This window comes from Hypomesus nipponensis, chromosome 12, assembly GCF_054491055.1.
Source record: "Hypomesus nipponensis isolate SF chromosome 12, ASM5449105v1, whole genome shotgun sequence".
NCBI classification, from domain to species: Eukaryota; Metazoa; Chordata; class Actinopteri; order Osmeriformes; family Osmeridae; genus Hypomesus; species Hypomesus nipponensis.
The window spans coordinates 14798625-14823637 of record NC_140372.1 but is presented as its reverse complement, the minus strand read 5'-3'; the positions used below and the strand labels follow the sequence as shown (position 1 = coordinate 14823637).

General features: G+C 42.1%; 1 protein-coding gene across 2 annotated transcripts; it reads left to right on the top strand.

The window, feature by feature from the left end:
• The first annotated feature begins 381 nt into the window (after positions 1 to 381).
• Positions 382 to 24810, top strand: gpn1 (GPN-loop GTPase 1). 2 transcript variants are annotated; one of them, XM_084667822.1, is made up of 14 exons: positions 382 to 572; positions 818 to 911; positions 1062 to 1168; positions 2969 to 3006; positions 5837 to 5915; positions 6134 to 6228; positions 9547 to 9592; positions 9720 to 9866; positions 10103 to 10185; positions 10294 to 10333; positions 10419 to 10509; positions 10589 to 10693; positions 20619 to 20652; positions 24240 to 24810. In XM_084667822.1, the coding sequence occupies exons 1-14, from the start codon at positions 393 to 395 to the stop codon at positions 24244 to 24246; spliced, it is 1146 nt and encodes a 381-aa protein (XP_084523948.1). In that variant the 5' UTR covers positions 382 to 392; the 3' UTR covers positions 24247 to 24810. The 2 variants fall into 2 exon arrangements, with proteins under 2 accessions (XP_084523948.1, XP_084523947.1); XM_084667821.1 differs by lacking the exon at positions 20619 to 20652.
• Positions 24811 to 25013: the final 203 nt, after the last annotated feature.

The following is a 25013-nucleotide window of genomic DNA, read 5'->3' as shown; positions in this document are numbered from 1 at the left end:
TCCTTAAAATTGGTTAAAAGATGAAAAGCACAAGAATTTATGATATGCTAAAACACTTTCCCACAATGTCAACGAACAATAATTGAACTGAACTTCCCCATATATGTTAATTGAATAATATATATATATAATTTATTTTGTTGTTTTGTTTTTTTCCTTTTCACTTCCCTTGTAATCCATTCTGTAGCCTATGTGTATTTTTGATTACGATGTTATTATGCCATTTGGAAAATGTTCTGTATCTTGATGTACTGAAAGAGTATCGATGTTGCAATGTATGGTTTATACATTTTCAATAAAAAATATAAATAAATAACAATTCGTGATCTAAGTCCCTTTGCGACAGAAACCGCTCCTTAACGGCAGATTTCACACAACGACAACAAGCAAGCATGGCGACCACATCTGGGAACGCAGGTGCCGCCTCCGATTATAAGGATAATGCTACTCTGAAAGGAAATGACAGTGACACCGCGGGTCCGGATTCAGCCTCGGGAAGTGCTCCACAACCAAAACCCGTCTGTCTCATTGTGATGGGGATGGCGGGGTCTGGGAAAACTACTTTTGTTCAGGTACTAGCTTAGCTAGCTAGTTAGCACAGGCGGTCCAGCCATTGTTGCATTGAAATTCAAGCGCGTTACTCTGTTAGCGTAGCTCACAAGATTTACACATTTGATTTAGTTGTATCTAATGAACATTAGCTAGTTACGCTGTACGCATGCCCCAGTGTATGTTTTGGTTGTATGGCAAGCTAGCTTTCTACCTATCGTATTGACCACAACAAATCAGCTCAAATGCCACACTTTATCACTTTAAGAGACTCATCGGTTACCTTCACACGAAGAGATCTCCCCCCTACGTGATCAACCTTGACCCTGCAGTTCACGAAGTACCTTTCCCAGCCAACATCGGTAAGCCACCTTCTGAACACAAGTCAGATTGCTTGGCAAACAGTAAGCCAGCAATATAGTGATAGCTAGCTATGTGATCCGTGAAGAAGTAAAATCTGAATCCCATACGGAACAAGGTTGGAATTCTGTTTTGACCCCTGCCTCCCCCAGATATCCGTGACACTGTCAATTACAAAGAAGTTATGAAACAGTACGGACTGGGACCCAACGGCGGAATCGTCACATCACTCAACCTGTTTGCTACTCGTTTTGATCAGGTGACCTGTTTATTTTCTATGCTGCCTACAATATTGGCAGCGACACATTTTTTGTTTTGCTGGTTCAGTATTTGTGAATAATTTAACACGTTTCTATAGAATACTAAAAAACAAGATTACACATTTTATAAGTTTTAAAGCTTTTATTGGCTCCCATTTTTGGGGGCCCAATGAAGCTTTTATTTCAAATCCATCTGATCACTGCACAATAATTAAGTAACCATATTAATCAACACCACAACATCTGAAGCACAAACTTTGCAAGCCAAAATGTATGTCACTGTATACTAACATTATTGTTATTATTATCTATTTTTACAATTGGTGTTAAGAAAAGAACTCCCAGGAGGGCATCTCTACGATGGCCCTGAAGTGCAAATCACAACAGCAAATAGAAAAACACAACAGCAAATCATAAAACATAACAGCAAATAGGAAAACATTTCAACAAATCATAAAACAAGACAGAAAAATAGGAAAACACAACAGCAGGTAGGAAAACACATAAACATCATAAAGCACAACGGCAAATAGAAAAACAAAACGGCAAATAAGAAAACGCAACTGCAAATATGACAACACAATGACATTAACTTCTACCGGAAAAGGTTGGGCTTATCTAGCAGAGGACAGCCCCTCCTGATTGGACAGACGGACTGTCTGTCTTTTAATAGGGAGGAGAGGTGAAAAACACGGAAAAGCGCCTATTTTGAAAACATGATTAGCCTAGTTAGTACATCTGATTAGAGCTAGCAACAATCAATTGCAGATTAAGGGGTCCCCTATCGTCCAGCTAGCGCTCGGCAGGAATTTCATGCCCACTCACTAAAAACAAACTTGACCCTCTCACTGGACATATATTTATAATAAAATGTTTTATTGAATGCAATTGGTTGCCTTGTATATTCTGTTTTATCTAACAAACTCCTTAAATTGAGCAGTTTCTGGTGTGATTCCTATCTAGATTAGATTCAACGTGCATCAAGTAAGTACTACAAATATAAATGTTGTTAACATGGTCAATTGTAAGTGGGCAGATGAATAAAAAAAACTTGTTTAACAAGTCCCATTTACTTCAACAGTCGAAAGTAAAATGTTCAGTAGAACAATAGTCCTCATTAGGCTATAGTACGGTAGCAATAGCCATTTCTAGCTCTGCTTCACAATATTGCTTCCTATTGGTATAGGTTAATCATATTGTAATACATGCATTTAAATTAATAAAGTATGAGACATATACATGATAGAACAGTAACCAATTGATATTATGTATTAATATACCGAAAATGTCAGTAAATTGAGATGGTGCTGCTGTATGTCCCGTCAAAAACCTTTCAAACTGGTTGACGGCAGTGTTTTTTTTTTAAGTACACAAGCTCTCCTTCCTGTTAAAAAACAGACAGTCCGTCTGTCCAATCAGGAGGGTCCGTCCTCTGCTAGATAGGCCCTACCTTTTTTCCGGTCGAAGTTAATGTCGTTGTGTTTTCCTATTTCCTGTTTTGTTTTCCTATTTGCCGTTGTGTTGTATGATTTGTTGAAATGTTTTCTATTTGCCGTTGTGATTTGCACTTTAGGGCCACTGTACATCTCTTAAGGAGAGGTGTTTGGCAACACTGACATTTGAGTCAAGTGCCAGTCGGTTTTGAATACAATAGATTGATCTGCTCTATAAATTGTGTTTCATTGATTGTCCAGTAGATGTCCCCATTTAGATTCCTAGTTCCTTAATACACCTGTTCTTTGTACGTTGATGGGAAAACCTCAGTTAGTCAACATACATACTATGTTTTGCTTCCTCAGGTAATGAAGTTCATAGAGAAGAAACAAGACAATCACCAGTAAGTCTACTGGAAAGGGTTGTACACTAGTTGTGCGTAAATTCAAACGTAGCTTAGTTTTAACCCTTGTGTTATCTTCGGGTCAATGTGACCCTTCAGTCATTGTGACCCCCCCATGTGTTGCGACAACTTTACCTCATACAAAAATAAAGTGAAGCATTTTCTTTTAACCGTCGGGCTGTCTCACACCCCCCAAAGCGAGAGGGTTCAAAGAAAATGCTTTTTATTTGTTTTTGTATTGGGTAAAGTTGTCGCAGCACAACGATGGGTTGTTATGAACCTTCGGGTCATTGTGAGTTAACGTAATTTCTAACTTTAGTTGGAGTTTGCTCACTACTAATGATTCAAGGATTAAACGCAGGCTAAGTAGGTGTAAATTCCTCAGTAAATTAGTATTTACTAAGTAACAGTATTGCCAATGTAAATAAGCTTGAAATGTATTTTTGCAAAATCTGGTTAGCAAAACACATTTTCTGGAAGTCTGTTTTGATTAATTGATATGTTGTCTAGCAAGTAAAACATATTATCATGTCGAGGTACCTAAATGTAGCTAAAACATACCTTTTGGTTACCAGAGCTTGGCTTCTGTTGCTGCGGACTAGGACCTGATACAAATTTCCACATTGTTATAATTAGATTTAGCCATTTAACCTTGATTGTGTAGCAAAGTGTTCAAAGACAATTGAGCATTAGAAACTTTTAAACTACAAAATATTGTAAATTAAAAACGATGATTGACACTGCATCAAGAATAGTGCTTCCCACCGATTGGCCACATAAGTTAAAAAGTCATTTTCTGCAACAATATTTTGGTTAGTGTGGATGTCAATGTAGCTAAGATTAACTTGCGTCTCTGTGGTGCAACCAAACATCGACAGAGCTTTAGAGGGGCAATTGATTGTTTTTTTGGGGTATTTCATACTGTTCCTTAAGGTCTCCGAATAGGGTATGTAACATTGGTTGGGTTGAAAATGCCAAGGTGCTCTTCTATGCCCCCTGATAGATCCTCTGAAATGTTCCCGGGAAAAAAACACTAGCTTTTCTCCTTTTATGGTATGCTCATTAATATTTAGATAAGCTGCTCGCTGATTGGTTGGTTTTCCACGAGTGAAGCTGGGGAGCAAAAACGCAACACGGCCAGCAACAGCAGCACTCACTGAAACACCGAAGGTGGAGACTTGAAATAAAAACGCGCAAATAAATCTATTGTGTCTACACAACACTGTTTTCAACAGATTGACTACATATCATTTGAAATGATAACATTACTTGTTTCCACTTCTGTTGTTCAAGCAAACTGGATTGACTTAGGTGGGTAGAACGGTAGGCTACAGCTTAGCAACCAAACCATATTGTGATTCAACTCGGCTTCAGTTAGCTAGCTCTAGATATCTTGCTGAAAAATAACATGACAAAGATCTGGACAAACATGCATCGTGAATTGTAGATTTACAAAACACAGGTTATTTATTTGAATGGAAACAGTCAGCAACATGAAACAACGTTAGCCCCATTGCCAATAAACTAGGCCAAATTATCACACATTCTACCTATGCTCTTGCGTTAGCAAGCTAAACTAGTTAACATGCCTTCAGTCTGGGTGTTACTAGTAACAGTTACTAGCAATGCTAACGTATCCTGTATCTAGCACCTGCCTTTCTCCAGTTCTTTCAAATAGATTATCTAGACAGGCGTTAGCAATAAGCCAGACTGTTGTTCATTTGCTGTCTATTTTTTTGGAAGCTTCCCTTCTAATGCCGACATCAGAGCTAGTCTAGCGAGAGTCATTTGATGTGTGTAGAAACGTATTTAGCATTGTACCTGGTATTCTAACGCTATATTACAGGACACGTTAGCATTGCTAATAACTGTTAGCACAACATCATACAGTCCTTATAGCTTGTGGTTGCAATGAGCATACGGTCGGAACAGCACCTCTTTCCAGGTTCAGCTTCCTAGCAAATCCTGCTTGAAATTGTCCAAGGTTGTCAAAACTGTCTTGGGTGAAATGTTCAGAGCAAATGAATGATTGCGTGTCGAACTTTGCCGGGATCTTCTCATAGACAACAGCAGCCATGCCTGTCGAATGTTTGGCTCCTTGGGAAGACTGTGAGTGTTAGCCTTCCCTGTACAGCCTGGAACACAGCATTTACGATCGTGGTCCATTTTCAATATCCTTGTTATAATTCAAAACGTTCTTCTTTGTAATTCCTTATAAGTAGCCTACACAGAGCAGTGCGCAGCTAAACTAGTATCGGAGATATACGCTACCTCGGGCTGGTCTGGATGTAAATATTGGGGCGTGACAAAGATACAGACCAGAGCAAAAAAGGGCGGTCCCCGGTCCGACGTCACACCGGTGGCTTTCTTGAAAAGCTGGCGTTTTACAACCAATTTTCTTTTTTAGATTTGAAAAGGGAAGAGGTGTCAATGGACTTTGATATTCACTGTATGTTCATTTTACCCACCAAACTGTCGTTATTCAACTATGACAAGGTAAAATCGGTTTTGCAGTCAATTGCCCCTTTAATATAATACTAACTAGTTTCATGTGTAGTTTAGTGTGAATTTGGCACCCTAACTCATGAGAAAACATATGCACAGCTATTGCAACAGGCTCCTGGTCTCATCACTTTAGAAGGTTATACAGGTGGTTTCTCAAAAGGTTTGACTCTTATCTATTGGAGTGTGCCTGTCCAGAACCAAAGCCCTGATTTAGAAACTTATACATGATCTTTGAAGTTTTTTTTGTATATTGTCCTTTCTGTGACCTTTGTACGTCCTGTTGCTCCTTCCTTGGATCTGTTGTGACCATTGACTCTTGTGACAGGTATGTTCTGATTGACACTCCAGGACAGATAGAGGTGTTTACTTGGTCAGCCTCGGGCACCATCATCACTGAAGCCTTGGTGAGTGTGTGTGAGAGAGTTAAAGACAGAAGTTAATATAGCCAAATCTTGGGTTTGGGTTACAGAATGTCTAAAATATAAGTTAAAACTTAATCAAATTCTTTAATGGGAACATTGTCACCAATCCTAAAGTATCTGTGGCTCAGTATTTTGGCAACTTTGTGTTGCTGTGTCAGATTGTTCTGCTTGTTGTGGCATATTATTTTTTCCATCTACAGGCCTCGTCTTTCCCTTGTGTGGTCATCTACTTGATGGACACGTCTCGCAGCGTTAACCCTGTCACCTTCATGTCCAACATGCTCTATGCCTGCAGGTAAGTCACACACTCAGGTTTACTGCCATCAGACATCTTAATTTGTCTCACCCACTGCATTGAACACAATGGATCAGTCTCATAAGTGCTACGAGTGACGCCAATAAAACTCTGCTCATTTTATTTTCAAAGCAGGAACTTTTGGTACTAATCCAATGGTTTTACAGCAGTCAGTCAAATCAAGGGTACCCAAACGTTTGACAGTACATTAGCTACAGGGATTAAAGTATTCCGGCACCATGCCGGATGTCCGGCGTGCGGCCATGAACATTTTTGGGGGGGGAACTTGCATGCAGTTTAATATTTTTGAGTCAATTGATTTCCCCTACCAATCATATGAGAGGAACGCAGCTATAACTAACGTTACAAGCCCATCAGAAGCAGGGCGGGTCCTGGCAACAGAGTGTGAATGAGATCCATACGTCATGTTAACGTAGTTGGTGAAAGTATGGGGTGCAAATTCATGAAGCCTGGGGATGATGTCCTACCCATAGATAAATGACTCAAAAATAAATGGCGTGGGCGTGGATAGAAGAAGGTAGAGACGGCGAGCCTTTTGGCAGTTGGTGCAAGAAACTGAGAGAGCCTGGTGCTTGTTTCTGCACGTTTTGCTTGAGGAAGCTTCTATATGCCAGCAGCGGTAAGAAAGTGCTTGCTCAGTGCTTGCACTCAAACTTACCACAACGTTGCTGGGTGCAACTGTTACAGCTGACACACCGTTGTCTATAACTGACCGTGTCTGCAACTTAAAAATATGTTTGCACATTTATTGGGGAACATGACTTGTCATTCACTATTTCTTAGCCACTGGTCACCCTGTGTAGAAAACTAGCAGAAGACAAAAAAAGCATTTCTCTCCAACCCCCACCCCTCCCCCCCTTCAAAAAAGTTCTGGCTCAGGAATTGTTTTCACCTTAACCCCTCTTTGGGGGGGGGTGCTGGAAAGCACTCCTCCCGGAGATTCCCTCGTCCTCCTGGGGGACTTCAATGCTCATGTGGGCAATGACAGTGAGACCTGGAGGGGCGTGATTGGAAGGAACGGCCCCCCCGATCTGAACCCGAGCAGTGTTTTGTTGTTGGACTTCTGGAGCTGTCAACTGATCACCACCTGGTGTTGAGTTGGCTTTGATGGTGGGGGAGGACGCCGGTCAGGCCTGGCAGGCCTAAACATAATGTGAGGGTCTGCTGGGAACGGCTGGCAGAACCCCCTGTCTGAAGAAGCTTCAACTCCCACCTACGGGAGAGCTTCTATCATGTCACGGGGGGGGGCCGGGGACATTGCGTCCAAATGGGCCATGTTCCGGGTTCCATCGTTGAAGTGGCTGACCGGAGCTTCGGCCGCAAGGCGGTCGTTGCATGTCGCGGCGGTAACCCTCGAACCCGGTGGTGGAGGTGAGGGATGCCGTCAAGCTGAAGAAGGAGGCCTATCGGACTTTATTGGCTGGTAGGACTCCAGAGGCAGCTGATGTGTACCGGCAGGCCAAGCCGAACGCGGCTTTGGCGGTTGCGGAGGCAAAAACCCGGGCATGGGAGGAGTTCGGCGAGGCCATGGAGAATGACTTCCGAACGGCTTCAAAAAGGTTCTGGACCACCATCCGGCGACTCAGGAGGGGGAAGCAGTGCACTGTCAACGCTGTATATGGTGGGGATGGTGCACTGCTGACCTCGACGGGGGACGTCCTGGATTGGTGGAAGGAATACTTCAAAGACCTCCTGAATTCCACCAACACGCTTTCCAACATGGAGGCAGAGTCTGGGGACATCGGGGGGGGGGGGGGGGCCCTTCTATCTCTGGGGCTGAGGTCGCCGAGGTGGTTGAAAAGCTCCGCGGTGGCAGGGCCCCTGGGGTGGATGAGGTCCGCCCGGAGTTCCTTAAGGCTCAGGATATTGTAGTGCTGTCTTGGTTGATACGACTCTGCAACATCACGTGGACATTGGGGACAGTGTCTCTGGACTGGCAGACCGGGGTGGTGGTTCCCCTCTTTAAAAAGGGGGACCGGAGGGTGTGCTCCAACTTTAGGGCGATCACACTCCTCAGCCTCCCTGGGAAAGTATAGTCCTCAGATTCAGGAGGAGCAATGTGGTTTTCGACTTGGCTGTGGAACAGTGGACCAGCTCTATACCCCCCGCAGAGTCCTGGAGGGTGCATGGGAGTTCGCCCAACCAGTCTACACATGTCTTGTGGATTTGGAAAAGGCGTTTGACCGTGTCCCTCGGGGTCTCATGTGGGGGGTGCTCTGAGAGTACGAGATACCGGATTCCCTAATCGGGGCTGTCCGGTCCCTATACGACCGGTGCCAGAGTTTGGTCCGCATTGCCGGTAGTAAGTCAAACTTGTTCCCGGTGAGGGTTGGACTCCGCCAGGCCTGCCCTTTGTCACCGATTCTGTTCATTCTTATATGGATGGGATTTCTAGGCGCAGCCAGGGCATTGAGGGGGTCCGGTTTGGTGACCTCAGGTTTGGGTCGTTTCTTTTTGCAGATGATGTGGTCCTGTTGGCTTCATCGGGCCGCGACCTTCAGCTCTCACTGGAGCGGTTCGCAACCGAATGTGAAGGGGCTGGGATGCGAATCAGCACCTCCAAATCTGAGGCCATGGTTATCGACCGGAAAAGGGTGGAGTGTAATCTCTGGGTCGGGGAGGAGATCTTGACCCAAGCGGAGGAGTTCAAGTATCTTGGGGTTTTGTTCACGAGTGAGGGACAAATAGAGCGCAAGATTGACAGGCGGATTGGTGTGGTGTCCGCAGTGATGCGGGCTCTGCATCGGTCCGTCGTGGTGAAGAAGCTGAGTCGAAAGGCGAAGCTCTTTATTTACCAGTCGATCTACGTTCCTTCTCTCACCTATGGTCACGAACTATGGGTAGGTACAAGCGGCCAAAATTAGCTTTCTCCGCAGGGTGGCCGGGCTCTCCCTTAGAGAGGGTGAGAAGCTCGGTCATCCGGGAGGGGCTCAGAGTAGAACCGCTGCTCCTCCGCGTCGAGAGGAGCCAGCTGAGGTGGCTCGGGCATCTGATCAGGATGCCTCCTGGACACCTCCCTGGTGAGGTGTTCTGGGCACCTCCCATTGGGAAGAGGCCCCGGGGAAGACCCAGGACACGCTGGAGGGACTATGTCTCTCGGCTGGCCTGGGAACGCCTCGGGGTCCCCCAGGAAGAGCTGGTGGAAGTGGCCGGGGAGAGGGAAGTCTGGGCCTCCCTGCTTAGGTTGCTGCCCCCGCGAACCGACCCTCGGACAAGCGGTAGATGACGACGACGGGGAAACAACTAAAACCAAATGGGATTTGAGTAAAATGCTGTGTTTCTGTTTATTTTCCACAGTATTCTCTACAAGACCAAGCTTCCCTTCATTGTAGCCATGAACAAGGTAAAGAGTGGAATCAGCAACCCTTAACTAAGTTGGATTTAGTCTTCAGGTGCAGCTGATCAACCACAGCTTGGATCAAACGTAGGATTTTAAGCTCTATATAACTGTTGGTGTTGTTATGTTTCAGACAGACATAATTGATCACAGCTTTGCCGTGGAGTGGATGCAGGACTTTGAGGTGTTCCAGGATGCGCTGAACCAGGAGACCTCATATGTCAGCAATCTGACCCGATCCATGAGCCTTGTACTTGATGAGTTCTACACCAACCTGCGGGTGAGAGAGGATTGGGGGAGGTAGACAAGGGGGTGCAAGGGGGAAGGAGGGAAGAAAGGGTGGGAGGAAAGGAGGAGTTTAGAGCCACAAAGGGTTATAAAGAGAACATTTGAGGTTTGGTTGTTAATGAAGAAGAAATATTTATCTGTCTTACAGTATGACACACACACACGTGCAGGTAGCCTTCCTTAATGGTAGGACAGTTCTGATTTGCCCTGTGTGTCTTCCATTCAAAGGTTGTGGGCGTGTCTGCAGTCACAGGTAGTGGATTGGATGAACTCTTTGTGCAGGTGACAGATGCAGCAAAGGAGTACGAGACGTGAGTAGGACAACGCTCTCATGCTGGCATACTGCACACACACACACACAGATTGTAGTGGGTTTAGTGGTCATATTTGGATCTGAAGTCCATTTCCGTTTTACACAGGGAATATCGGCCAGAATATGATAGGCTTCATAAAGAGTTGGTAAGTGTCTTCACGCAGTGCAATACTTTTACTGTTTTTGTGTGTGTTTTAATGTGTCTGTATAATCGTTTGTGTTTTGTTTCAGACTAATGCTCAGACCAGGAAGCAGCAGGAACAGTTGGAGAAACTACAAAAAGATATGGGAGCAGTGTCCATACAGACCATACCTCAGACAGGTGTGTGTGTGTACACTCATGAGTCTTGTTTAAATGTGTCTGTTCAAGTGTTTACGTTTTTTTGTCTTTTCCTCCCCAGGCAGCGCCTATGTGGCAGGCCCCAGTGATTTAATTTTCATGCGGGGTAACCCTGATGATGTAGAGGAGGAAGTGGACAGCGACACAGATGACATTGATCACGCAGGTGAGAGCAAAATTATGTGTAAAAGCAACATTGAAATTGGCTGATTATCACAATTATATACGGATTCGGGTAAAATGGTGTCCAAACGTTTGACTGGTACTGTATATAGTTTAGGTCAAATTTATTGGCACCTTTGAATGTCTTGTAAGTTATGTACGTTATGTTGTGTGCAATGAAACAGTTTTAGGTATATGAACAGGGTAACAGTAACAGAAGAAGGGTAACAGAAAAGAACTGGAATGTCATTGGTATAAAATTTGACTCAGTTGTGACAATGAGTGCTCACCAAGGCTTTGAATCGATGTTTTATCGATTTGTCCTACCTTGTCAGATTTTCCTACCAATGTATATATCTATCGATCCATGTATTCAAGCATGCTTAAAGTAAGGGTCACACCCAGCTCTGTGATTGACCACAATTTCAAATCAACCAAATAGTAATCCATAACTGGGACGTTATGGATTTTCTTGCAGATAATCTATTGTATGGTGTTGTTTATATGAATAGTTTTGACTGGGTAGGTTGAATTCAGAAGACTTTTCTTGTAGCATGCCCGTTTGTGTCTCACAAGATCCATGTCACGTGGCTCGCAAGATTCATGTCACAATTGCTTATGTAGTGCAACAAAGTTCCAGCTCCATAGCTGAAGCCATATTCATTGTGCCAGCTCCATGGATGACAATCTGTCAATCTTTTTTTAGCAGTGGGGGAAGGTCTGTCCGAACAACCCCCCCCCCACTATTATTTACATGATCTTAATGCAGTGTAACTACTGTCTACCTCTGATATACAACATATTGATGAAGAAAGTGTTTAGTCCGTCTCTTCATAAACGGAGTGACTAAGTTCAGTTAAGTTTTGGATTTCAATAAGTCTTATCAATCTGTAGATTGGGAAAGGAAACCAGACTTCTGACAATAAATGACAACACAACACCAGGCTTAGGTCTCAATCACGTCTCTCTCAGCCCTGAAGGCTGGAGGACCATCTTTTATAGGGCACAAGAATGTAAACATAGATAGTGACAGTCAGGCAATAATGACGTTACAACAATCTCAGAGAAAGAGATTCACAGCTCTCAACACATGACCACTCTAAGACTAGAGAGTTCATAGTTGGAGCTCTCCTTGTAGTCATGACAAGGAACGTTTACCCAGTACTTTCTCCTGATCCTGAACATCTATTAACCCTGACACAGACACAATCTACTCTTATTCATAGCAAGCTTACATGAGAACATACTAACTAGTATCCAATGACTAGTTTTCTTGATTAGTGAATAATGTAAGCACACAGGAAATCACAATTTTTTCCACAATATTTACCTATTTGGCTAATAAACTAGATGTTAACATTTTAGAATCGACAACCCGAATTCCAGAAAAGTTAGGAAGTTTTTGAAATTTGAATAAAAAGAAAACTAAAAGACTTTCAAATCACATGAGCCAATATTGTATTCACAATATACATATATAGCATGACAAATGTTTAAACTGAGACATTTTACATTTGTATCCACTAAATGAGCTCATTTCAAATTTGATGCCTGCTACAGGTCTCAAAAAAGTTGGCACGGGGGCAACAAATGGCTGAAAAAGCAAGACATTTGGAAAAGATTCAACTTTGAGAACATCTAGCAATTCATTAAGTTAATGGGTATAAGGTATGTAACATGATTAGCTATAAAAGGGATGTCTTAGAGAAGCAGAGTCTCTCAGAAGTAAAGATGGGCAGAGGCTTTCCAATCTGTGAAAGAGTGCGTAACAAGATTGTGGAATATTTTAAAAACAATGTTCGTCAACGTAAAATTGCAAAACTTTGCAAATCTCATCATTTACAGTGCATAACATCATCAAAAGATTCAGAGAAACTGAAGAAATCACTGTGCGTAAGGGACAAGGCCGAAGACCTTTATTGGATGCCCGTGGTCTTTGGGCCCTCAGACCACACTCATTGGAATGATTGTGTCAATTAATGGACACAGGAATACTTCCAGAAACCACTGTCAGTAAACACAATCCGCCATGCCATCTGCAGATGCCAACTAAAGCTCTATCATGCAAAAAGGAAGCCATATGTGAACATGGTCGAGAAGCGCCGTCGTGTCCTGTGGGCCAAGGTTCATTCAAAATGTACTATTTCAAAGTGGAAGAGTGTCTTATGGTCCCACGAGTCCAAATTTGACATTCTTGTTGGAAATCACGGACGCCGTGTCCTCTGGGCAAAAGAGAAGGGAGACCTTCCATCGTGTTATCAGCGTTTAGTTCAAAAGCCAGCATCTCTGATGGTATGGGAGTGCATAAGTGCAGACGGTATGGGCAGCTTGCATGTTTTGGAAAGCACTAAGAATGCTGAAAGGTATATAAAAGTTTTAGAGAAACATATGATCCCCTCCAGACGACGTAAATTTCAGGGAAGGCCTTCTATATTTCAGCAGGACAATGCAAAACCACATACTGCACCTATTACGACAGCATGGCTTCGTTGTAGAAGATTCTGGGTGCTGAATTGGCCTGCCTGCAGTCCAGATCTATCACCTACAGAGAACATTTGGCGCATCATTAAACGAAAAATACGTCAAAGACAAAACTAGAACACTTCAGCAGCTGGAAACCTATATAATAATAAGAATGGGACCAAATTCCAACACCAAAACTCCAAACACTAATAACCTCGATGCCCAGACATCTTAAAATTGTTTTGAAAAGAAGAGATTTTACACCATGGTAAACATGCCCCCCGTCCCAACTATTTTGAGACCTGTAGTAGGAATCACATTTTAAATGAGCTCATTTTGTGCATGAAAGTGTAAACTTTCTCTGTTTAAATTACATTTGTTATATTATCTATGTTCTATTGTGAATAATATATTGGCTCATGTGATTTGAAAGTCATTTACTTTTCATTTTATTCAAATTTAAAAAAACGTCCCAACTTTTCCGGAATTCGGGTTGTAGAATGTACACTCAATTTAAGGCATATTTACCAACTGTGAATTGTAATAGAAGATGTGGAACCAAGGGGCAACCTCCGGGCTGAAAAATGTGGCTCAAAGTGCAATACCTGCCGATGGTTGCCAGGTGCTGGCTCCAAACAACTCTGGCTCCAATTGACTAACATTCAAAAATTGCCAAACATAACAAATTATGGTGTCATTAGCTAGATTCCCTACTTCGTATCAGTGTCCTGGTGGTCTATCTGAAAATATTTGATAATTAAGTAGATATTAGGCCTCAAAGATTGGTATATTTGGTGACGTGACTGGCAGCCCGTTTGGACAAGGGGAGTCTTTTCGATGGAAGCTAACAACGTTTGCAGAAACTTTGCGAGACCCAAAGGTTCACACGAATCATAGTTGTGACAATTTTACCCAATACAAAAACAAATAAACAGCATTTTCTTTTAACCTCCCAATGTGCGGGGTCTGAGACAGCCCGACGGTTAAAAGAAAATGCTTAACTTTGTTTTTGTATGCGGTAAAGTTGTCGCAATACGACGGTGGGTCACAATGACTGATGGTTCAGAATGACCCGAAGATAATACAAGGGTTAAGGCCTTTGCACACTGGACGTGACACGAATAAACAGCAGGAAATTGCTAATAATTCGGATTAATATTTCAGGGGGTTTTGACGTGCCTAACCATGCACATCAAGGGCAACGCGATTTTGCGGATAAATTATTCAAGTTCTAAATGAATTCACGCAACAGGAGAAAAAGAACTCAGAATCGAGCGATAATGTTGATGACCTGGTGCTCCTTTTAATTAATAAAAATAAACGAAAATGTTTGTTGTCAGCATCATCGTTTGGCGTATACTTTTGAAGCTCGATATACATTTACATGTATTCATTTAGCAGACGCTTTTATCCAAAGCGATCCAAGAGAGAGCTTTACAAAGTGCATAGGTCACTGATAATAACAACAAGATAGCCCCAAAGCATTGCGGAGCATTGGTACAATACAACGTGATAGACTCTCTAGCTCGCAAATTGGAGTTTGGATTACGAGTGAAAAATACCACCCCCAAAAAATGACAACCATTTGGCTTTGTAGAGAAAGCGATTTCGAGTGGAACTGCATTTTTGATTTAGGTTGTGACAGTCTTTGAAATTTGAGCGAGTGCAGGTCGCCCGTGAGACCGCCTAGTCTTTTAGGCGGCAGCCATGCTAGAAAGCGTCATAGTAGTATTTTTTGCAGCTAATTTTATTGTTCAATTTTACACGAAAAAACAGAAAGAGGGAAATGTTATGACGATATGACTATTGTGAAAACAGCCAGGTGGTGATATTTTAATGTAGGTTGCTGTAAAAACGTTGATTTGTTTGCTACGTGAGAGCCTGTCAGTCTCCATTGACGATTGCGGTAGCAACAACAGTGTTGTCAACAGTGTTGACACTCAGTCAACTGTCGATCTGCGTCTGGTGGGTATTTTCTTAATTTCGTACCAGGGTCAATTCTACATCTAAATGGACAGCAGTGTTTTAAAGATATGCCGATTGCGAAGACAGCCAGCGGGTCAGCATAGTTTGTTATTTGTGTAAAACTTGGAATTTGAGTGAGACTGCGTCTTGTTTGCCACAGTGTCACAGACTTGGCTCGCCCACTGGCAGTGTAGTAGGCTACAGTACTGTCTTCAATGCCACAGCTATGGCTAAACTTTATTCAGTGTGTCCCCTATGTTGATTTTGTTGTGGCGGCCCGCCACGGCTAAATTTCTGCTGCCACGGTATCAGAAATAGGGCTGTACAAGATTTTAGGCCGTCTATCAGCAGTGATTGTTAGAGTGCATGTCGGAGAATAGCAAGGACACGCGCTTCACAACGCAGTTGAGATTGCGTGTGTGCGTCTTTGAGAACTGTAAGTCGTATAACTTATGTTTTCAGTTCATTAAAGCCTGTTATTGTATTAGTCTACAGTTATGGCAAATTTAAGTTAACTGGTGATTTTCGTTGTTTGTATTCTTCCCCTGCTAGCATAATTGCATGCCTGTTGATTCGATAGTGATTGCTGCCCTTGCTCACGTTTGTATTTGAGGTGCATTAATATGCTGAAGTATTTTTGATTAATAGTTTAATAGCTTAGCCTATCAAGATCATATGAAGCCGACAGTGTACATGCTTTCGAGTACCTTGATCGATAGGCTAGGCTACTGACCATTTACAATAAGTGGTTACGTCACTTATTAATTGGCAGCATATTTCGGCCATTTAGAACATACTTTAAGTAGCCTAACTATATATTTTTACGGAAAATAGGACAAAAATATATGCAATATCACATTTGTTATAAGACTATTACACTAACCTACTCCAAAATATAGGGTTAGAACTTTATTTCGGCTGAGGGGGAGGGGGGGGGGGGTCGGACAGACCTGCCCCCACTGCAAAAAAAAATCCTAGGTGAAACACTGCTATTATGTCTTATTACACGGCTGTTTTTAATGCTGTAGAATGCTCCATTCACTTGAATTGGGATTCCCAACATTCTGCGGTGAACAATTTTCTCATATTTGACCGTTGCTATGCATATTTAACCACTGTCAAGGGAAGTGGCCTTTTTGCCTCGGATTTACGTCTTTCGTAGCACTCCGCAAGTAGTCCGGTAACTTTTCAACTCCAGCATACTCTGGACTTTCAAACAATCAGTGGAGTGTGGATAGCAACGGCAGCTAGCTTGCTTCTAGCAAACTGCTTTTGAATATGGATTTTTTTATGTCCCCCTAAATTAATATTGATTGGGACTTTTTTTTCCAGTTAGCAGACGGTACTATTTGAATCGCAATTCCATCTGAAATACTGCCAGTGACAACGTTGTTATGGTGCGTTCACACTACAGCGTTTTTTACCGCTCTGCACCGCTGGCCTTCCCACAGTGCACCACGCTCGGGGGCGTGTCGGACAGATTAATTCAGAGCTGTAGTTTTCTGTTAAATCACTGTTGTAGTTTGTCATTTAACGTCATGGCAAATGTGCAGACAAAATACAACTTTCACACACATTAAGCAAAAATTCGATACGCTTTCTAGATCTGACATGATCTTATCTACAAAAAAGATACATTAAACATAAACGTTGACATGTGTACCCTTTTATTATATTACTCGAAATCTCTGCAAATCAATCTCTATATTATGACTTGCCACTACACATTCACTGCTTGGATAGCGAGTGGCTGCCAGCCAGCATTTCAACGTTGTATGTCAATCGTGTGCCTGGTGAGCTAGTTAGACTATGCAGCTAGCACAGAAGAAAGTTATATAATGCGAAGAAACTGAATTAAAGTACAAAATACACACCATAGACGCCAACAACCTCAGCAACCCTGCGCCAGGCATCATTTTTTGTTTAAGTCTCTGTAATCGAACATAGACTTATCAAACAATACAGGGTATGAAGACACATACGATGAGTTGCTCTTCCATCTTGAAATTTTTAAATCTAGAAATGTTTACCATTACCAACAGTTGCAACGTTACAAGTAACAAGAAACCAACCCGATTGGTCAACGCCAGCATTTTCACGCTCCTCATTTACATAAAGTTGAGGAAAATCCAACTTTTGACGCCCCGCTCGCCTTCCCACAATGCCCTATGCGAGCGTCAACGCCTGGTTTCATTGAAAATGAATTGGAAGACGCCCCGCTCTGCCCGCCCCGCTGCAGTGTGAACGCACCGTTACAGTAGCTTGTTTCAAAGGGGGTTCCTTGTTTCAAAGGGTGTTCTTCATGAATTATGCAATATGAGTAGGCTAAATGCTTGAAATATCACTAGAAGGGAAAACAGACCCACCTGCAACTGAAGCAAGCAAGCACACACTACAATTTCCCCATAAATTGTACCCCCTCTAGTTGTCCTTGTAGTTTCTTTCACTTTTATAAAACCGGGTGCTGAGATACAAATACAATAATATGATCCGCCATGTTCAATGTAATGACAGTTGACGTGGTGAACAACTTGCATTTTGATTGGTCAGATGTGTACATGACAGATGCAAAACCTCAGAATAATCTAACCAGGTCCAAAAACATTTATGCCGCAAAGTCGCTCAGAGAAATAATGTCATTGATGTGCAAGCTTGCACAGTCTGGATACAGGTTAGACAAATGTTGTTAACGTGCAAATTAATTGCAGGAATAATCAATCTTTAGTTTTGCGTTAGGTACCCATCATGCGACACATACATACCTTTAAGGCATGTTTTTTTTCGGTAAAGTGTAAGTTCAGCCTACTGCTGCACCGTATGTCCTTGGGTCCTGAGGTGGACACCTGCAAAACTACAACTTTGCACTGTGCCCAGTTTTTGAGCTAATTGTTCCCTTAAAGGAGATGTGAAATGCTGTTTTGGGATGCTTTTATATAGGCCTTAGTTGTTCCTTAATACTGTATCTGAAGTATCTTTCCCAAAATTCAGCCTTGGTGCATAGTTACAGCCACTACGAGCAGTCCCTCAATGAGCTTTCCTCAAAACGCACTGTTTCTGTGTCTGTAGCTTTAAATGCTAATGAGGAGGAGAGGGGCGGCAACATGCGCTAATGTTTACAATGGATGTATCGCAATGGCTCGTAGCCTCCGTTGCTGTAAGATGCCTCGAATTTAGCCATCCTCATCTGATCACTCTGGTTTGCAGAGGTGCACACTCTTAGTCATTTCAATGAGGAGAAAGGCAGATATCGCAAACCATAACACCAACAGCAGAACGGTTATCCAAATAACAAAGAAGTGTACAAAACTTGCGTTTCAGCGTTTGCATTCACACACACTTGATGCCATTTATCTTTACATTAGCAACAGTAACTCAGTACAGTAGAGTAAAGCAACAAAATGATATAGGGTTAGTTAACCTACTTGTCCAAGGTTTGTAGCTTGACCAAGGAGATTTAGTCATTTCAGCAAGGCCAGCTTTGTGTTGGCTCAAGTTGAGGAAACAGTAGTGGCTGAAATGTTTGGCGCAGACATACAAAACTTTGGGAAGTTGTGTCGGCGCATTTCCAGCAAAAATACAATTAAAATACTGGTCGTGCAGAGGCTCGGATGAAGGAACTAAAAAAAGATTTGTGCTTGCATTTGTACATCCAAGCACTGAGCAACTTTTATGCATCGTTTGTTTGCTCGCATGATGTCTCTCCAAGAAAAACCGATATGGCACTTGCCCTTGCAGGGTGGTAGCTCAGTTTCTCATGGGCGGGCCAGATGATCTGGGCAGGCAAAGTAGAGAAAGGGTAGGTAACTTTCCCCCGATCTACTTCACTAGGGGGAGATTTTCAAACAGAGCAATTGAGCCTTCATTTTGTCAAAGGCGGAAAAGAACATGCAGGGCTTGGTTTACACTTATCAAAAATTCTAGCCACTGGGGGACCAAAGGCAGGCTTGGTGACCGGCATGGAGAAATGAGCTTCCAGTGTAAACAGCATTTCGCCCAAATTTAAGCTTTGCATCCAGTTACCCAACATTCCAAGCATTCCATTCTGAAAGGCGTACTTACAGCTCAATAATACATTTAATTTAGCTCATTGTTACGTTCATGGAGTCTTTGTAAAAATATATTGTCATTCATTGCAGCCAATTTAAGAGGTTGTAAAATGATCATTTACTCATTTATACCTCTAGATATTTCAGAAAGGGTATTGTACGCTATTTTATTGAGTGGGCTGTGTTATGTAGGAATTAGAAAAGGGGCTTTGATTGTGAAGAAGTCCTGTGAAGGAGTAAGTCGTGCACGGCGAGTGGAGACTTTGATGGAGTCAAATAAGGGTCAATATAAGGGAGTCAGGTGGCTGAGCGGTTAGGGAATTGGGCTAGTAATCTGAAGGTTGCCAGTTAGATTCCCGGCCATGCCAAATGACGTTGTGTCCTTGGGTAAGGCACTTCACCCTACTTGCCTCGGGGGAATGTCCCTGTACTTACTGTAAGTCGCTCTGGATAAGAGCGTCTGCTAAATGACTACATGTAATGTCAATAATATTTTGCATCTTTAAAAAAGTTCACCAAATTCTCCTACAGGCTATAGCCTATCACTTAAGACCTAACTTCCCTACGCTGTTAACAAGTGGCCAACCATGTGTTTGCCCTGATAAAAACTCAGATACATTTGACATTTTGGGCCCTTAATGCACCCTTTACGTAATCTGCATTTTTGCTGATTTTGGCTCATGGAATTGACCGTTCCCGAAACCCCTCCCCAGAACGGTCCTCGTCCAATCGTACCTTAGCAACCGCTACGAAGAGAAGAAGGTCCGTCAAGCTTTGACTCAGAAGCAACATGGTTAAACGGTGTGCCAATGGGACGTGTCGATCTGACACTAGATATCCCAAAAGTTTAGAGGGAGGTGTGGTATTTTTTCCATTTACAAAGCCGAAGACTCAAGAGGGAAGGTGCCGGCGGTGGATAAAACAGTGTGGGAGACCCTACTCCCAACTTAATTTAGAGAACATCACCAAACATATAGCATATCTGCTCCAAGGTAGCTAGCTAGCGTTAAGCTGCTAGCGAACGATATCTAAGATGTTAGTTGAGAGAACATCCCCAAACAGTTATGGTTCATGTAAACTAGAATTATTACCACTACTAGTGCATAATTAGTGACTCCAACACATTTGTTAATGTTAAAATCAAAATGTTAATGTTAACGTCTGTAAAATTGCAAGCTGAGCAAGCCAACGAACGCCAGCAAGTTGCTAAGAGCTTAAAATACTGTATCAATGTTGAACAAAAGCCATTATAAACATATTTTATTTTACTCTTCGTAGAATTATGTGAGTAGGCAACCTATTCCTGAGTATCCCAACCCTGTGCTTGCTGTTCAAGTGCCTGGCCAGGCAAGGCTACTTGAGACCTGTATGCTTTGCTTTGGCTTCGATTTTTGTTGTTTCCCCTTCGTTGCTAACTTTAACATTTTGAATATATCCTTCCACTGCATATTGCAGTTCCTTCTGCCTGGATCTGGAAGATATCGCAAAGGTATTACTCAAAAAATCCTCACTCACACTGACAGCTGTAGCGCTTATCCCCGTACTCGCCATGGCTTTTGGGTTGACAGTTCCGGGAATTGTGTTGGACGTAGCAACAATAAGTAAGGGGGCGTGGCCTGTGGAACAGTCAATTGCCCACAAATGACAGCGTTGTGACGCTGGGGGTCACACAAGGGTTAACAGGAGAATCCCGTAAGCGAAAGAAAAGTCCTGGCAAACCCGCCTTATAGGGTAAGAAAGCAAGAAAGAATGGCAAACAAACAAGCATGGAAGGATCAACTAACCATGAAGTCCACGTGGATGCCTGTAGTCTGTCCATGTCTCAAAATATTTTAAATAATTAAATCCTTCAAGAACGATCAGTTACACTCTTGTGAATCCAGTGATCATAACAGCCCCTGCCCATGCCGTCATCTCCTTTTATTAGGCCTACCTTATTATATTTGTAAATGGTTTAGCCTATCGTTTGCAAAATAGTCGCAGACTATCAAAGTCATATAATATGATTTGTTTCACTCGTGTCAATATGCAAAATGCATTTGTTATGTTTATCCACTTTCCAAAATATATTTGCAATTACAATTATTGTTTCCGCTATGTCCTGACATATAAGAACTGCGGTTACCAGTCAATACACAAACGCCCATTAGCTTCACGCTAATGTACTTCATAGAATTCACTTACATTTTTTTCATAATTTTGCACATAATTATAGACAAACTATACATATTTTGCTAGACATGTACAAACTTGTGCAAGGGAACCCTTGCGACATCTGCTGATAGAAAGGCAAATTGCAGCCTTGAAAGGCAGGGGGGAAAATGGCAGAACGCGCGTTGCTGGGCAGCGTTGCTGCGCCCCCTCCCTCAGTGAGAACGCACTCAATTTGAAAAAAATATTTTTTTAGACGTCTAAACATATTATACCTCGTTGGAAAGCTACGATTCTTGTGCTTTCATTGAAATAAACCAATTCAAGCTCAATTCGCAACAGCAAGTACTGTCAACGTCTTTGTCCGGTGAAAAAGTTTGACTTACCTACGATTACTTCGGAATGTTCCAGGTATGCACACAACTCATCAAAACCTCATCTGCTTACATTCCCAAAGGTCCAAAGTATCAAACCATGTCGAGTTGTCCAAACAATGAATTATATCCACACATAGCCACGATCTTGTTGCTTAATTCTGTCTTCGTCAATTTTTTTTTTTTTGATTTGCGTCACAAACAATCGCTCATAGCAAGAGATCTGAGCAGTAAACAAAGACGAGGATAATCTTAAAATGGCCGCTACACCCTAAGCTTTTGATTGACATAAGGTGTCAATCAAAAGCTTAGGGTGTAGCGGCCATTTTAACCCAATAGGAGCTTCCATGCCCCGGTGACAGCCCTCTAAAGCCAACTAGGTCTGTGCAATATGTAAGTGTTCTATGAGTGCCAATCCAGGGAATCAGATAAAGCACTCCAATGTGTTCATGCTTCAGTTTTTGTGTTTCAGTAATACTAATGAGGGATTTATTAGTTTTAGTGTTATATATGATAGTTTATAAGTACCGCCTTTCAGTACAGATAACAATTATACCTTTTTATACTAAGAATTTGACCTTGGTTACAAGGTTCATTCTGGAGTCTCCAAAAGAAAACGCCTGGATGTACTCTTATAAAAACCTTTGTCAAATCTCAATATATTGTGGTATTATGTTTGACTCTTGATTTGAATTGGGTAAGGCTTCAACCTGTGGACCAATGCTGTCTTCCAGCTAATACCTACCACCTCTAGGCCTCTTCAGGCCTCTGTTTTCAGCACAAATTCTAGGCGGAAATAGAAACTTTCACTTTCCTTCTATTAGCTTCTATTAGTCAACACCAGTAGGACTGACAGGGGTCCTGACAACAAGAAATATAACCTCAGTGTCAGCTTTCAAAAGAGTCCATTTACATGCATGCACCCCAAATGGTTCAAGAACAGCAGTCAATTTACTTTGGGTATGCTGTTTAGGCGTTTTTGGGAACATTTAACAGTATCCAGAAGAAATACGTTCGAAATATAAGCAGGCATACGCTCTCATACTAACTGAAAAGTTCGATGGCCATAGCAACAGTAACTCAGAGAAGCGCGAGGGATAATTCAAAATGCCAGGAAATAGTATATTTAACGATGCTTGGCTACAAATGGAAAGATACATTACAACAGACAAAGACCCGGGACGAGCAAAATGTCGGTTGTGTGGTGGAATTTGTTTTGACATTTAAATCATGGGAGAGGCAGCATTAACTAGCCATTCCAAAGGTAGCAAACATAAGAGCGCTGCTGCTAGCAAAGCTACACCCTTACTTATCAACATATAACTAGCAGTGCTACAGTAAGTTACACAATGAGGTGTGAGACCAGTGTTTCCCACATAATTAGATTATATTTGTGGTGGTAGGCAGGGAAGGAGCCATACGTTATAAACATTAGGGGCTTAGCCCAAACCTAAGTCCTAGTATTGTGTTGAAGCGTGCAAGCAAATAATAATAATAATAAATTGGAATGGGACAGCACTTTGCTGCATTAACGGCAAAATAGTAATGTAGTTGGATCAAATCAGATTAAAGCATATTTGGAAAGGATCAAAGTATACACACAGTTCTGGCTATATTAACCATCAGTGAGCATTGTGTTTGAACTTACATGTTAACTTTTATTTCTAACTATGTTAACGTCAAGGGTTGGTTGCTCCATCCATGTATGCTTGTTTATTTACCGTTCTTCTTGTTTTATGAGCCGGGTTTGCCGGGATTTTTTCCCCTCTTCCAGGCTTCCCCTGGTAACCCTTATGTTTCACGTCACAACACTGTGAATTGTGGGCAATTCCCTAGCTAAAATCTGCAAAAATGAGGACTAACAAAAAGGGTGCATTAAGTGCTCAAAATGTCTGTGAAGCACTTGATGATTTGACTGGGTGACATCCCTAAGCCCTCAGAGACGTAGCGAGAACGCGCCTCAAAGTCTATGAGGGTGCACATTGGGATTGGGCCTAACCGTTCATAAACTCCGGATTGAGTAGCACTTTGAGATTTAAATTGAATTTAAAGTGCATTACAAATACAATTATTGTGTTGCCTACTGTCTCGTCGGCTGCAGCTTGGTTAAAGTAGAATTAATCAGGCTATTCTTGTGGTTACTTAGCTCTATCTATAGTAGCCTTTTGTTGTAGAGCACCTACTATAACAAGGTAGACTATATAATTTTCTTGTTGCAACTTCGTATCTTGGATGTAGTTCTGCATTTGCTGCATCGTGAACATTGATGAATGAATAGCCTACACTTTTTTAGCCCACCCACCCAATATCACCACCAGCCATCACTAATGATATATATATATATATATATATATATAATGAATGATAAATCTATGATATGTCTGATATATAGAACATATACTGAAGATGTACAATTTACTCTAGGTTGCCAATAATGTTGACCTGCACTGTAATTAGTTGATTGAATTGCCTGTTGTTGAATGGTTAATTGCTTATGGTACGTTTGTAGTGCTAAGTTCATTCCCTTCCTTTTCCCGTGGTTCACTTCTAGTGATTGAAGAGAGCAAAGAAGAGCCAGCTTTTGGGAACTTCCTGAAGGAAAGGAAGGAAGTGGTGCAGGTCCGGAACAGGAAGTCGCAGTAACCTATACAGAAACACCCGCCTTTTGACCATTGTCCCATGGCCCCCGGGACTACTTCTTCCTCTTCAGATACCTCAGAGGCAACAAGAAGAGAGCTGGCGTGGCAAAATTGATTATCTGCCCCTTGGGCCAGTCACAGAAGAGTTGTCATGTATATGGGATGGACAGGGAAGATAAATTGTTAAATTATTGAAATGCATCCCTTAACTGAAGGACGGAAAGTCGAGACTAACAATCTAAAAGAGGTTGATATCAGGGATACTACTCATTTGTAGGACTGAATGGCAGCAAAACAATGATGGAATGTGCTTGTTTTTGCTTTTTAATTAGGGTAAATGTCTTCAAGAAATATATATTTTTATATTATGTAGAACTAAATAATTGTGTTCCTTTTGTTTTTCATTGAAGAGCAAACAATTCATTTGTAAAAAGGCTTGCATGGCTTCCAAATTCACAAAGCAGAATAAAGTGGCAAAATCTGTGTGTGTTTGTGTGTGTGTGTGTGTGTGTGTGTGTATATGTGATGGGAACTAGAGGGAGGGAAGGAAGAAGGACAGCAGGATTGTATCGTCCTACTCTCCTGCTGTCATCACATCCATGCAAGCTTGCCCACATTCACACCCTCTCTCTCTGTGGGAGGGTTCATTGAAAAGAGCTGCAGCTTCATTCTGTATCCTTCTTTCA